Source organism: Haemaphysalis longicornis, unplaced genomic scaffold, assembly GCF_048455015.1.
Source record: "Haemaphysalis longicornis isolate Haplotype H1 unplaced genomic scaffold, Haemaphysalis longicornis Haplotype H1 scaffold_12, whole genome shotgun sequence".
In the NCBI taxonomy this organism is placed as follows: domain Eukaryota; kingdom Metazoa; phylum Arthropoda; class Arachnida; order Ixodida; family Ixodidae; genus Haemaphysalis; species Haemaphysalis longicornis.
Genome location: NW_027526225.1, coordinates 22,362,991 through 22,376,385, shown reverse-complemented (window position 1 = coordinate 22,376,385; position 13,395 = coordinate 22,362,991). Strand labels below are relative to the sequence as shown.

General features: G+C 48.6%; 1 protein-coding gene across 1 annotated transcript in view; it reads left to right on the top strand.

The window, feature by feature from the left end:
- Klp10a (kinesin-like protein 10A) overlaps positions 1–12,988 on the top strand; it is a 44,120-nt gene extending 31,132 nt beyond the window's left edge. The window contains exons 7-20 of the mRNA XM_077693031.1: positions 635–797; positions 1,805–1,895; positions 2,295–2,358; positions 2,602–2,693; positions 4,025–4,167; positions 4,823–4,897; positions 5,414–5,549; positions 5,660–5,770; positions 6,683–6,750; positions 9,693–9,813; positions 10,146–10,247; positions 10,992–11,064; positions 11,479–11,541; positions 12,328–12,988. Of these exons, the coding sequence (XP_077549157.1) occupies positions 635–797; positions 1,805–1,895; positions 2,295–2,358; positions 2,602–2,693; positions 4,025–4,167; positions 4,823–4,897; positions 5,414–5,549; positions 5,660–5,770; positions 6,683–6,750; positions 9,693–9,813; positions 10,146–10,247; positions 10,992–11,064; positions 11,479–11,541; positions 12,328–12,407 (1,382 nt within the window). The 3' untranslated portion in view covers positions 12,408–12,988. The remainder of the gene's footprint in view (positions 1–634; positions 798–1,804; positions 1,896–2,294; positions 2,359–2,601; positions 2,694–4,024; positions 4,168–4,822; positions 4,898–5,413; positions 5,550–5,659; positions 5,771–6,682; positions 6,751–9,692; positions 9,814–10,145; positions 10,248–10,991; positions 11,065–11,478; positions 11,542–12,327) is intronic.
- Positions 12,989–13,395: the final 407 nt, after the last annotated feature.

The following is a 13,395-nucleotide window of genomic DNA, read 5'->3' as shown; positions in this document are numbered from 1 at the left end:
TTAGCTCGAAGTTGCTCAACTGCTGCCGTGACTAGACTCGTTTGTACAACGCAGCCTGGGATTACAAAAATAATAATTTTAGCATTGAAACGGTAAAAAAACACGCCACTATTGCAGATCCCTTAAATTTGATAATGTTAACGGCAGTTTTGTTGTCAGTGTTGCATACAGCCGCAACACAATATCACTAGTTAGGAAGAAGGTAGTGAGTTAGAACTTTGTGATACTCTTAAAAAATTCTTTCACGTAAGGCTGTTTCAGTGTTCTGTGTATTCAAAACTGATTGAAATGTGTACTTGACCCTTCAAATTGCTAAAATTATGATTTTTTAAGCTCACAAGACGATGTAATAAATGTCCCTAAATGCTCCAAATCAAGATTCTTCTGCTCCAAAATGGAAATTTTGCTGCTCCGAAAACTGCTCCCAAATCTCTTTGGGCTGTCTCACCCCTGAAAATAGCAAAACTGGAAACTTCGCCCCCAGCATATCGAATGAAAGTGGCACAGTGCATACAAATGCCAAGAGCAACCCACTTTTCGGTGGCGGAAGGTGCTAGTTTTTGTTTGTGTTACCTGATGATTCTGGCTGATTGCTGTGACTGAGCTGTGTGGTTCCCTTCCCCTCTGTCTGCAGAGCTGAATCGCAAAGAAGTGGACGTCATCACAGTGCCGAACAGAGACCTTATTGTTGTCCACGAACCCAAGGCTAAGGTCGACCTCACAAAGTTCCTGGAGAATTCCACCTTCCGTTTCGACTATGCCTTTGATGACTCAGCCAACAACGAGCTGGTTTACAAGTGAGTGTCTGCTGTGCATGGCGTTGTTTTAGAGCATGGCTAAGCCAGGAAGCACTTATCGTTTGGTAGGCTTACTTTTGTGATACTGATCTCTAGCCGAGCCCTGTGGAAATGTATTTGCGTTGATGCACTAGCTCAGTGGTTCGCAACCATTACTGCCCCGGGGACCCCTCTGGGGCTTGCGAAAGTGACGGGGGACCCCACGATGGAGCATATGTTGATCGGTGTCGTAATGTCAAACAATTTGTACTTGCAGCTTGCGTTGCCCACACACTTATCCGATTCCCGCCTTTTCTGCTTGACGTTAATGACAATGCGCGTCATAATGCTGAACAATTTGCTCTTGAATCTAAGTCTGCCTTTTCTGTGTCTGTTTCTTTTCTTCTCATGGCGTGCTGTGCAAAAAGCAGATGTTAAAATATGTGCTACGCGGAGAAACTAAGCGTACACGTAATGTGGCGAAGCCACCTTTTTCCATTGCAAGAAAGTGCTACTTAGCAATATCAAGAAAAATATGGCGGGAGAGGGGGGGGGGGGGGGGGGGGTAGCTTTGAGCGAGGCTTGGCGGACCCCTCATATGTTTCATATGTTCTCGCGGACCCCCATTTGAGAACCACTGCACTAGCTAACGCGGCACAAGGGTCCTCGCTATGCGCTTTTAGACTATTCTGCAAGCCACTATGAAGGCTGTGCTGCAAGCCACTGACAGTATTTGCAAGTAGTTCTCGGAAACTAACAACGCACTGCATTCTGAAGTCAACTTAAATGGCCCTTCTTCGATGTGCCGAGAAGGGCTGGATTGGTTACCACGGCTGGGCAGGGACTTTTCATGATTGCTTAGTTACGACAGCAAGTTGCTGCTATTTAGTATTTACAGTGCAAGTGCCTGTCTGAGTCTTGCAATTTCATTTTGTTGTTGTTGCACAACTTTGCGGCATTCATCCCTTCACTGTCCTTTCTTTTATATTAAACAGCCATGCTTTTGTTCTTGCCTGCGTCTACTCTAGGTACACGGCCCGCCCACTAGTCCAGACGATATTTGACGGGGGCATGGCGACGTGCTTCGCTTACGGACAGACGGGCAGTGGGAAGACGCATGTGAGTGCTCTCGTTCCCAGCATTGATTCTAGCACTGGTTTGTCCCTTCTGGCACTGCCTTTCTTTCTTCTCTGCTACAGCAGTTGGTCTACTGCTTAAGGTCTAATTTCTTTTTCTCCTACTTGCGTGATTGTGTGTTGCCCATTAATTCTGTTCCAACGCTCTCAGCTGCACAGTTTCAATTTAGTACAAAAATTTTAGCGTGTAGTATGCCCAGGAGGGGTAAAAAATGCGCAAGCTAGACTGCACATGGACAGTTGTCCGTCTGATACTGAAGCCCTCTGGCTGTGTGGAGAGGCCAGCAAGCAATTGCTGTGCTGTTCTTACATCAGTATAGCGGGGCCCAGTGTTGTGCAGTGCGTGTAGTTGCAGTGTGCGCTCTCCTCGTGACCTTTGCAGACCATGGGTGGTGACTTTTCTGGCAAGACGCAGGACTGCACAAAAGGCATCTATGCACTAGCGAGTGAGTAGCTTGGCTTCCCCCCCCCCCATTCCAACCTTGGTACAGTGCACAAACTATGATGTGCATATTTCCGGTTATCCGAGATCTCAGATGCTTCTGTTTTCTCTTGCCCAAAATTTTTACTCTCTCCACCTTTGTTCAATTTGTGATTCTTGTAATATTGTGTGAAACTGGTACTTGTAGCTTCGCGAGTTACAGGGAATCTCCTGTTTGGTGACCATGCCTTCTTCCTTCTTTTTGCAGCAAAGGATGTGTTCAGGCTCCTGAGGTCTCCCAAATACAAGAATGAAGACCTAGTCGTTTCCTCCAGCTTCTTCGAGATCTACAGTGGGAAGGTAGGTGTTCCTTCTGTTGTGACTTTTGCAGGGCTCGTGCGAGCTCTGCGGTTTGCAAATATCTCGTTAGCAATAAATCTTTCACGACTTTTGTACCCAGTTCCCCCAATACTCCCGGTGTACTTAACCTGGTGTAAAGGCTCTGCCTCTGCGCTGGCATTTCTGTTGACGGGTGTAACAATGACTAGATTTAATACTGCACATTTGAACACATTGCCTTGTTCAGTTTGAACTGTTCAGCGCTCAGTTTCCCTTAAATTCGTTTCCAGTGACATCCGGTTTTGTTTGGAATGGGCCATTTTTAAGACCTATAGGTTGCATTCACTGGTGAGGCACGCATGCAGGCAACCATGGAAAAGTGCTGTCACTGGTTTTGTCGGGCTCCACGGGGTGGCGATACTTGTCCGTACTAAGCACGTGTGTTGGACGTTCCAAACATTACCCCACCGAATGCAAAGTAATGCCTGGACTCTAATGTGAGTGCGATTAATAACATCTCTATTGACAGCATTGTTGAGAATTGGGTTGAATTGAAGCAGACGGCGCATGCCGGTGTTTTTTTTTTTTTTTTTCTTCTTTTTCTTTTTCTTTTTCTTTTTTCTTCGGTGTGCGGGTGCAGTGGCACAAGCCGCACCATGTACGTGGCTGTTTCCAGTGTTGCCAAGTGAAGAAATCGACTGCTGAACTTTTCAGTGAATACCATCTATACTAACAGACGAAAGTTTGCAGGATGCAGTTTCAGGCGGGGAAAGTTGTCTTTTTCTCCCTCGCTGGCTGGTCTTCTGGTAAGTGTTTGATTGGCATGCCTTGTGGTGCCATGTGTCACTTGTGCTTGTTGAACCATTGGGCAGCTAAGAAGTACCTTTTGCTAGCTGAAGCTGTGTCCTGCAAACTTGTCTATTCGCAGCATACTATGATGCAGCCAAGGACGTGGGGTTTTTGGAGGAATAACAAATTGGAGCGAACTTGTGCTTTGCAATCAGTTGAAAGCGAACGTCGAAGAATTGGTCAGTGGAGTGGTGTGTGCTGAGAAGTGTTGGGCGATTGAATGCAGCGGCATTTGCCCTGCGAGCATTTACCTTTCCACTCAATTCTTTCTGTAACCATGGAGTTGGACGGAGAATACTGGCAATCGAAGGAGGAACGTTCTAGTCTAGTAACGTCGGGGAGAAGCACTCTCCCCATCGCATACAACAGCCTGTGGGGCATACGAAAGAAAGGGAAGGTAACGTGTTTTCTCCAACCATAGATAAGGCGCGGTTCGCGGCAAAATGCGCCCAGTGTGCTTTTTGGCTCGCTTTTCTCACCTTCTTGTGACCACTGTTGTGCAGGTCTTTGACTTGCTCAACGGCAAGGCGAAGCTTCGAGTGCTGGAGGACGGCAAGCAGCAGGTCCAGGTGGTGGGGCTCATCGAGAAGGAGGTGGACTCCGTCGAAGAGGTCCTCAAGCTCATCCAGCATGGGAACAGTGTCAGGTGCGTGTGCGTGCGCTGGTGTTCCTGTTTTTAAAGGGGCCATGAAGCCAACATTCAAGTCTGCTTAATTTGGAAGAACTAGGCTTTAGTGCATCGCTATGCTTCCATTCCAGCCATGAAAAACGTGTTTTAGCAAGAAAATGCAAGAAGTATAGAAAAACATTGAAATTTTGAGCTACAGTGGTGTGTTATAAGCAAGAGTGAGGTCGTGTGGGCCTGCCCTAGAAACAAAATTTTCATTGTGTGAACTGCACGTTAGCATTGAAGTGATGCTATCAAACGAAGCTAGAGGCCTCGCTACAATCGTCCAGTCATGTCTTAGTAAAAGCTGCCAGTTGTGGAAGATTTTGTGATGGTGTAGAATCGCCGGAAAGTGGCTAGGGTGTCTCCATTGTTATGGCGACAAAGCAGTCTTTCTAATTAGTTGAACTAAATCTGTATTTTCTCTTCATGGCCCTCGTAAGGGCGGGTTGGATTGCGAGGGGTCATTGCGCCCTTGTAAATAGAACCTTTTTGCAGCATTGAACCAGTTTGCTTGGGAGGGTGTGCTGTGTTAGCAGTGTTAACACTGTGATCCCCCAATTCCCCTTTGCATGCATTTGCAGTCTTTAATGAGGTGTCATTTTTCCCTACACCTTTGTTTCTTCTTCTGCAGGACATCCGGGCAGACATCGGCCAATCAGAACTCCTCGCGTTCCCATGCTGTGTTCCAGATCATCTTGAGGCTCAGGTAGGGACAGCACCAAATCCCGGCTCCTGTTCTGAGCTTGGTGCAAGAAAGGCAGAAAAAAGGGTGTTCGGAAGGGTGGGGTTCGAGTTTCAGTAAAATGCGAAGCAGGAGCGTGATTGTAGAGCAGGGTGCCACGCTTCCTGGAACTTGGAAGCTGGTCCGAATGAAGCCATCCGTGGTACACCCAGGGGGGGAAAACTCTAACACATCCTGTGTTTCCCGGCCCTAGTTAACACGATCCAGCTGGCCCAGTTTTAAAACAAAGCCCCGCTTAGCTCCCAGTTCCATTCTCAGGGGCCTGCCTGTCCGGCTGTGTGGCCTCCCGTTGCAAGCACGCTCCAGTACGTTACAACTGCTCCAGCTAGCTTAGCTACAATGCATGTGTGGCAATTCCAGTGCTTGTGTTGTCCATGGTTGTGTTGTCCGTGGACGGCGCAGTGGTTCCCTGTGCCGTCTCGGCGGACTTTCCGCTACTAAGGAGTGTGCCTTGCCCCCCCCCCTTGTGCTGAAACGCAGGAAGTCCAGCCGCCTGCACGGCAAGTTCTCCCTGATCGACTTGGCCGGCAACGAGCGGGGCGCGGACACGTCGAGCGCCAACCGGCAGACGCGAATGGAGGGCGCAGAGATCAACAAGAGCCTGCTGGCCCTCAAGGTGGGAGGAGGCTCGATTCCCTAGTAGAGGCGGCTCTGTTTCGCTGCTGGCAGGTGCGTGAGTGTTCGGTGCAACGCCAACCCCCTCCTCCTCTCGTTTCTCGGTCGCAGGAGTGCATCCGGGCGCTTGGTCGCCGGGGCGCCCACCTGCCCTTCCGGGCCTCCAAGCTGACGCAGGTCCTCCGAGATTCCTTCATCGGGGAGAACTCTCGCACCTGCATGGTGGGTGAACGTGGCGGGGAGGGGGCCACTGTTGTTTCCTCAACAAAGCTCGGCTCTGTCAGTGTCGTTCGCCTATGCAGAAGCAGCGCTTGATGCAAATCGAGCCAACTTGCCGCCAATGTGCTGTCGCTCCTATTTCAGGAGGCAGTACTTTGGTGCATCCTTCGTGTGGCCTTTGAAACCATTTGGGCGTTATAACATTTTTGGCCCTCCTTGCTTTTGCCCTCTCTCTCTCTCCCCCCTCCTCCCCAAATGCTCTAAACGTCACTGTTACTGCCACCAGTCTCGTACAGTGGTGTGTTTTTCGTAAGTGGCATTAACCTAAATGTAGAAATGAAAAGGAAAGGGAGATGCGCATGTGCTGTCATTGATGTCGCTGATGCTGATGATGCCTGTTGGTGCCTTCATGTCAGCGCGATAGAGCCTTGCATCGGTGCTTCACTTTGTACACCTCTGTTGGTGTCGGTTGTCTCAAAAGGAACTGAGTGGATGAGCAGGAATGCCCTACAGCTTCACTACTTCGATTCACACCCTCGCAGTAGTTCAAAAAACATGACACTGGTGTGCCAATGAGGGGGTCTGTGAATTCATTTTTCAAAAATGCAGCCAGAGTAGTTCACTGCTACCAGTGACCACGCTGCATGTGTGGTGTTCCGTACAGGGTCACAATCGCATGTATGATCCAACCCTCGTGGGCCAAGCAGGTTCAGTTCACGGTGACTTCATTCTAGCGAACACGAGACTGGGTGTGGTTATCACCGTGGTTATGTCATCTTACAGGCTTGGGGTGCGCGTCGAGATGCCTGTTCTGGCCCAAATGCCTGGTCTTTTTGGTACACGGGCACCTGAACTGTTGTCTGCTTGCAGGTTCCTAACCAAATACTCAATTTTCTTTTTCTCCCCCATGTCCAGATTGCCATGATCTCGCCAGGCCTGAGCTCCTGTGAACACTCTCTAAACACGCTGCGCTATGCAGACAGGTGGGTCCAATTTGACACTCGTTTGTCAGCAGTCGCTCGCAATTCATGCGCACTGTCTTAGCAGTCACAGAAATCCTACATTTTTCAGCACGACATCTCATTTGTGAAGGATCAAAAGGTGTAGCAAACGTACAACATATGCAGCTTGTACTACAGTATTTCCGAACGGAACTGACGAGACTTGTGAAATTTCATTGAAACTGAAATTCATCATGCCAAATTCTGCCTCAGCACTCCGCAAAAGGGCAAGAAAATTACCCCCGTATATTATCTGCATTATTGACCGCATAATGCAATGTTTAGGAGCGACACTCAATGACGTGTTTATTCAGATAAAAACTGTAACAACCACTGATAAGTTTGTTTACTCTCGCGTGACAAGCACAATGTCCAGGTCAATCTGGTTTGGGTCATGTGAACGGAGTCAGCTTTGTCAGTGACACTTTCACTTTTGCATGTAGTGCGTTTGGCCTACTTGTCTCGAATGGTCTTGAGGCGAAATGGAGATAGCAGCTAGTTAACCTTAACCTTAAGCTTCACTCAACACGAGTGAAACTTGTGAACAGACAGGGATAAGAAAGGGGAACACGGGTTTTTACTATCGTTTGAACACCGTTTTCAGTAATTTTTCAGTCTTCTCCCTTTTGTCAGGTTCGTTGGACAATAATAAATAGAAAAGGGAAACTTTGGAAACGAGACCAGTTTATATAACCCAAAACCCAACTCAAAATCGCACCATAGAAGACGGAGCTAAACCAAAGAATAACCGGAAACTGCGACCATGCGGTATTTAACACGATAATTGGTTCAAACGGGGGAAAACGGTCAAAGTCCGGGATTGAAGGGCGAGAACAGAGTACGGTAAGGGAACGTCCACAATATTCGTTCGCAGCTGGAACGGAGTTGCCCTACCTCACGTCCCAGATACGCAGTCGTGGTGTGTTTCGGTGTTCGAAGGTCCATGTAGTGTGTCGTGGCCGTAACGGTGCAGCGTGCTCCGAACTCCCGTTCCATGATCAAGACTAACGCGGCTCTCTGGGCGCACCGCTGTCTTTCACCGACGCCTGGCGAGACGATTTCCTTGCGACGACCTCCTGGGGTTTGCAGTCGTGGATGACCTCTTGGGGCACGGCACAGGTCCAGTCGCCCGACCACCGCGCATCCCGGTCGCGATCCACGCTTCTCACTCCCCTCTTGCTCGGTGTTCTCCGGTTCGCTCCTTCTTCGGTTTTTTCTCGCTGGCGCCTTGCGATTGGCCGGCTCATGAATAGGGGGTCAATGACCCCGCGAGGCGCTGATGATGATTGTGGCCTCGGGGTGTTTAACACGTACCCCGCAGAGCGCGTCTTCGTCATCAGCTGTGCACGTTTTTTTCCTGTCGTGGTTGTCCTTTTTGTCGTGGCGATTTCTTGCCATGACACCTTTCTTGACACTGTCGGTTTGTATTCCACTCAGTCCTGTACTGATCTTAGATTTAACGCATACCAATTGAGCACTCTATTTTCACTATTCCCCGTTGGTTCCAAAAACTACCTAATCTAGATGTGAGGAGTAATACCGTATTTACTCGCGTAATCCTCGCACTCGCGTAATCCTCGCACCCCTAATGTGAGCCACCAAAACTTGGATTTTTTGGTTCCTCGCATAATCCTCGCACCCCCAACTTTGCAGCGGCGAAAGTTGCCCGCTCGCGAAACCCGCATGGTGCGCGCGCTCTCCAACGCGCGCCCTCCCCCGCCGCCTCTCCGTTCGGCGGAGAGCGCTGTGTGCCCAAGGCCATCCAGGCGCCCTAACACGCTACTCGCACTGTACTTGCGCCGGTTTCGCGTGCGCGCAACTAGACTAGTCGCCATGGGGAAGAGCGCGAGCTACACTGCCGCTTTCAAATTGAAAGCGATAGAGTACGCGATCGAACACGGCAACCGCGCCGCAGGCAGGCACTTCGGCGTCACCGACTTCAACGTGCGTTACTGTCAAGCTTCACAAGTAGGGCACGCACATGACGACGACGAGATAGGGCGCGCGCCAGAAAGCAAAGGCGGCAATTTCATGATCGCTGATCGACGGGATACTGTTTACGTTGTAAATTATAAAATAAAAAGAAATAGCTGCTGTTGGCAACACTGAGCTTACATATACAAAAAACGACCGCTACATTTAGCGGGATTGGCAGAAGGCAAATTGGCAACACTGTGCACCGCATTTTTTTTCCCGCATAATTCTCGCACCCCTAACTTCGCATTGACTTTTCCGAAAAAAAAGTGCGAGGATTACGCGAGTAAATACGGTAATGGTTGCTGGTGGAGATTGCAGGGCACACTTTTCTATCGAAGCCAGTGATAGCGTACATAGAGCCAGCAGTGCGTCCGGCACTGTGGCTGCTGGAGGGAAAATAGTTGGCGGCTGATAAGTTGCACCAAGATACAAAAAAATCCCAAGCCATCTCTACTAAAGTGAAACCTGACGAAGCATGCAGTGTGTGCCAGTGTTTTCCACAGCAAAATCGCTGCTAATGGGCAATGAGAGGCAGAGGACTATTTTGTTTCAACTATATACATATCTAAATTTATTATATGCAATCGTGTAGCTAATCCAAGTCTGAATGCATAATGTATTTCTTGGGTTCTTCTCCCTCGTCCCAATGTTCATGGTGTTAAGTTACAGATCGTGCCGAGTTCAGGTAAAGGTACACAGCTTTGCTGCAAGTCTCGTGCCTTTGAAGCATGAAGCACTCTAGCGCGAGGCATTGGGAGACGAGTGTCCCGGTGTTTTAGTGCTGTGACTACATAAAATGACAATGGCAGGAGACTCCGACAGCCAGAACCCCTAATACGCGAGGTTCTGCAACCTCGCTTTTGCATGCGTTGAGTCCCAGCTACATACTCGTGGTGTGCCGACAGTCGCGTGTCAACACTTGTGTCCTCCGTGGTGACTGTGCGCAGGGTGAAGGAGCTGGGTGTGGAGGACAGCCCCGAGCTGAAGGCCCCTTCCTCCAATGAGGACGAAGAGATGGCCCCTGAGAGTGAGGAGGACGACAACCTGGCCGTGCTGCGGGCGTCCGACGTGAGTTGCCCGCCACGCCTCTTGGTGTTGGGGAAACAGGCCTGCCCTTTGTGATGCCTCAATTCTCGAATGTGTTAAAGATTCCGTTTAAAGCACCTGTGCCTCTCAATTGATGTCTGGGAACATCATAGCCAGTGACACTACTACAAAATATACCCGCTTCCAAAGAAAGGTGCTTCTAAGTAGGTGAGGTTGTATACACAGGGCTGCAAATTGAGCATTGTCCCTCTTTGGTTATTGTTGTCTTGAAAATTCTGCCACTCAGTGCAGCCGCCTGCTCTGCCAGTTGCAGTACTGTGTAGCTCTCTCCCCCTCCTTCCCAATGCTTGCAGGACGTGGAGATGTCGGGGGAGATGTACACATTCCACGAAGCCATCTCGCACCTCCAGGAGATGGAAGAGGAGATCCTGGACCTGCACAAAACAGTGGTCGAGGCAAGTAGTGGCCATTGCCCCTGGTGCACTGTTCGTCTCTCCTTGCGACATAGTTTAGCCGTTGTACGACTGTTCCTAAGCGCGATGAAGCTACTTTTTTTTTTTTTTTTTTTATGCGCTGTTTCCGGGCAGGTGCTGGAAATTTGGTAACAACTTTTCACTGAAAAAAAAAAAGCCAGTGTCAGTTGTCCCCCCCCCCCCCTCCCAATCTAACGCTGTTGATTTCGTATACAACAAGCATTTCTTTCTTTCTTTTTTCTTTTTTACGTGCTGCAACCCCTGCAGTGCAATAGCAGGAACGGTGAAAATATACAAAAATTAGAACAGGTATACAGCAGTTCTTGAATCAAAAGAAAGCGAACAGCTTGTCTCATCAGTATAACAATGGGTGCGTGGATTGAACAGAAAAGGAAAAACAGGATTAGAGTAATAAACATGGCATGCGTAATTCAACTATTAACATGTGTATATCCAACATGTGTATATCCTTGCTGATATGCGAAAACCTTGAACACCTGCAGAGATGCAACGAGTCATGTGCATGTCAAAATACATACAAAATTGTTTTCAAAATACATCCAAGGTCAGTAAGGAAGGTGTTAGTCCTTTTCAATTGCTGCTGAGGATGCCTGTGAACCTGGCAACAAAATCTGAATTTCTTTTCCGTTTGCTTGCGAAATTCCACAACGTGCTCTTCGCCGGCTGTCTGGCTGATGTGCTTGCTGCGTCTGCTGCCCTGTTCAGGCCACTCAAGCCTGGACGCATCAGGACATGGATCTGCTCACCATGACCAATGAGGTGGACTACGACCTCGACCGTGAGTGGTGGTGTTTAACTGGACTTCCTTGGGTGTGTGGCCAGTGCAGGGGCTGGGCTTTTGATGCCGTTTGAAAGCAAATGGAGCTTTGGGTCGAGTGATTAAAAGTTGAACAGTCCATGGGCGGTTCTGTTGCATGCCCTCTTTCAGCAGGGAAACTGCAAGGACTGGGCAGTGCTGGTCGAGCGAGTGCAATTCAGAGTATTCGACCAAACGGTCTAAAATGAAAGGAAACACTTTCAAACTCTCCAGCAGTTGTGTACAGAGGTACTCTTCCACTAGGAGGCCTGAAGTTAATGAATTTTTTTTTTCTTAACCTCGTTTAGTTTTTCATGGGCCTTAAATTGGGGCCTTAATGAAGGGAAAAATTGTGGGGTTACTCATGCACTCCCATGTTTCATCTTTCCTGTGCAGTGTACGTGCAGAAGCTCAAGGACCTGCTGGCGGAGAAAATGGAGGTCCTCTCCAAATTCAACGGTGAGCCCTAAATTCGTCGTACTAGCGAACGTTACCACGGAGACAAAGCTAGAGCAGACAAAACGCACTTCAACTAGTTTATGCCACAAAAGCACTAAAAATGCCAATGTGTACACGATACACATGTCACATATGTCATGAAATTGACCAAGTTCACTAAACAAAACATGTTAGGAAGTATGCTCAATTGCGAATTAGACAGTTATATAACTGAATGAACAGAATGCAGTAAAACCTCATTACAAGAGACGCTGTTCTAAGAGACATTCGAATGGAAACAGTTTGGTTGGTTTTCGTATGCTTGCCGTGTTGGCAACTTCTCATACAAGAAACCTCGGTTACAAGAAACTTGCTTCCTCGGTCCCTTGAGTGTCTCTTGTAACGGGGTTGTACTGTAGGTGGTTACCTTTTAGAAATTTAGGATTTCAGTTGGGGGTTCGCACATTTTGCGAGAACGTGCTAGATATAGCGATTCAAATAAGTTCTTAGCCCACCTGTCGCGTGAGACAGTCTACGAGGGCGGCATTTGCCATACACCTGTCATACGGCGCTTTTGTGTGGTCCCAATCAGGGTTCCACAGTACCTACATTAGGTTCAGTCACCAGAAGGTTGGATTTGCTGCAAGGTTCACTTTCTCGAGCCTTTTCTACGGTGTTGACGTGCAGTTTTGCTCAATTCAGCCTATAACAGCTTTGCTGTAGAAAAGATTGACCTTAGTGCATCGCTAGTCTTTCTCATTCGTGGTTGCCCCCAGTCCTTACGGTTGCCGCTCTCTTCCCTTGCAGAAAAGGTGACCGGGTTCCAGCAGCACTTGGCCGAGGAGGAGAAGATGAGCATGAACATCAAGCGGCCCCACCTGAAGTGAAAGGAGGACCAGGCCGCCAATCTCCACCACTTCGCCGCCCCGACCAAGAACAACGGCTCTGATCGTTCCATGCCGCTTGCCTGACAAGAAGCCAGTGTCGTTTTTCTCTTTTGTTTCTCCTGCCAACCTGCTTCTTCTATCGACGTCCCCCACCCTGTACATACTTGACCCTGCAAGAAAGCTCGGTGCTGTCCCCGCCGCTCTTCTCCCCCTCCCACTGATCCCCGTTTTATTTTAGTTTTAAATGTGCGATACATGGACGACCAGTTATGTTGTGATATAAACGTACACGTGTTTTAACTTCTGCGACACGCCTCCCTCGGTCATCGTTTTGTGTAAATAGACAATGTTTTGTTCCCCCTCCCCCACTACTTTTCGACTGTAGGTGCAACAAAAGAAATACCGGGTGAGGTGTGCGGTCTCAGCTTCTAGTGTTTTATTTCGTAGTTTGACTCGCCTGCACGTTGGCCGCCAATGCAATGTCCCCTCTCTCTCCCTTGTAATTTGTTTTTACAACCACATTGACTTCATGCGTACGCACGCACGCTAATCGTAGATCAATAAATTCTTGCATCCATGAACCACGACTCGGAGTGATTCGCTGAGACTCTGAAATCACTGGGCTCACGTCTGGCGTTCAAGATCCTTGCAATGGAGCTCCTCTCGGAGGGTTCTTGTTGGTGTAGCTTCGGTACAAGAGTTCAGCTCCCAAAGTGGATTACATGGCAAGCCTTGGTGCGAGTGTTCTTGTGGCAAGTGGTAGTTTGTGAGCACTGCATGAACAATCCCAGTGTTGGCAGGGTTTGGAACAGGTTAATGGATTGGTAGAGTTGAATAACACTGCATCAATTCTCATAGTACAGATAATGCCCATTAGTTGACTCCCTTGAGGGCTGGTCCTACAGACTTTCCTCATTTTAAAATTCAGTGAGAGTACTTCTAGACTCCTTTTTAGTTGAATCGTGGCTCAAGAACAGATCACCATAGT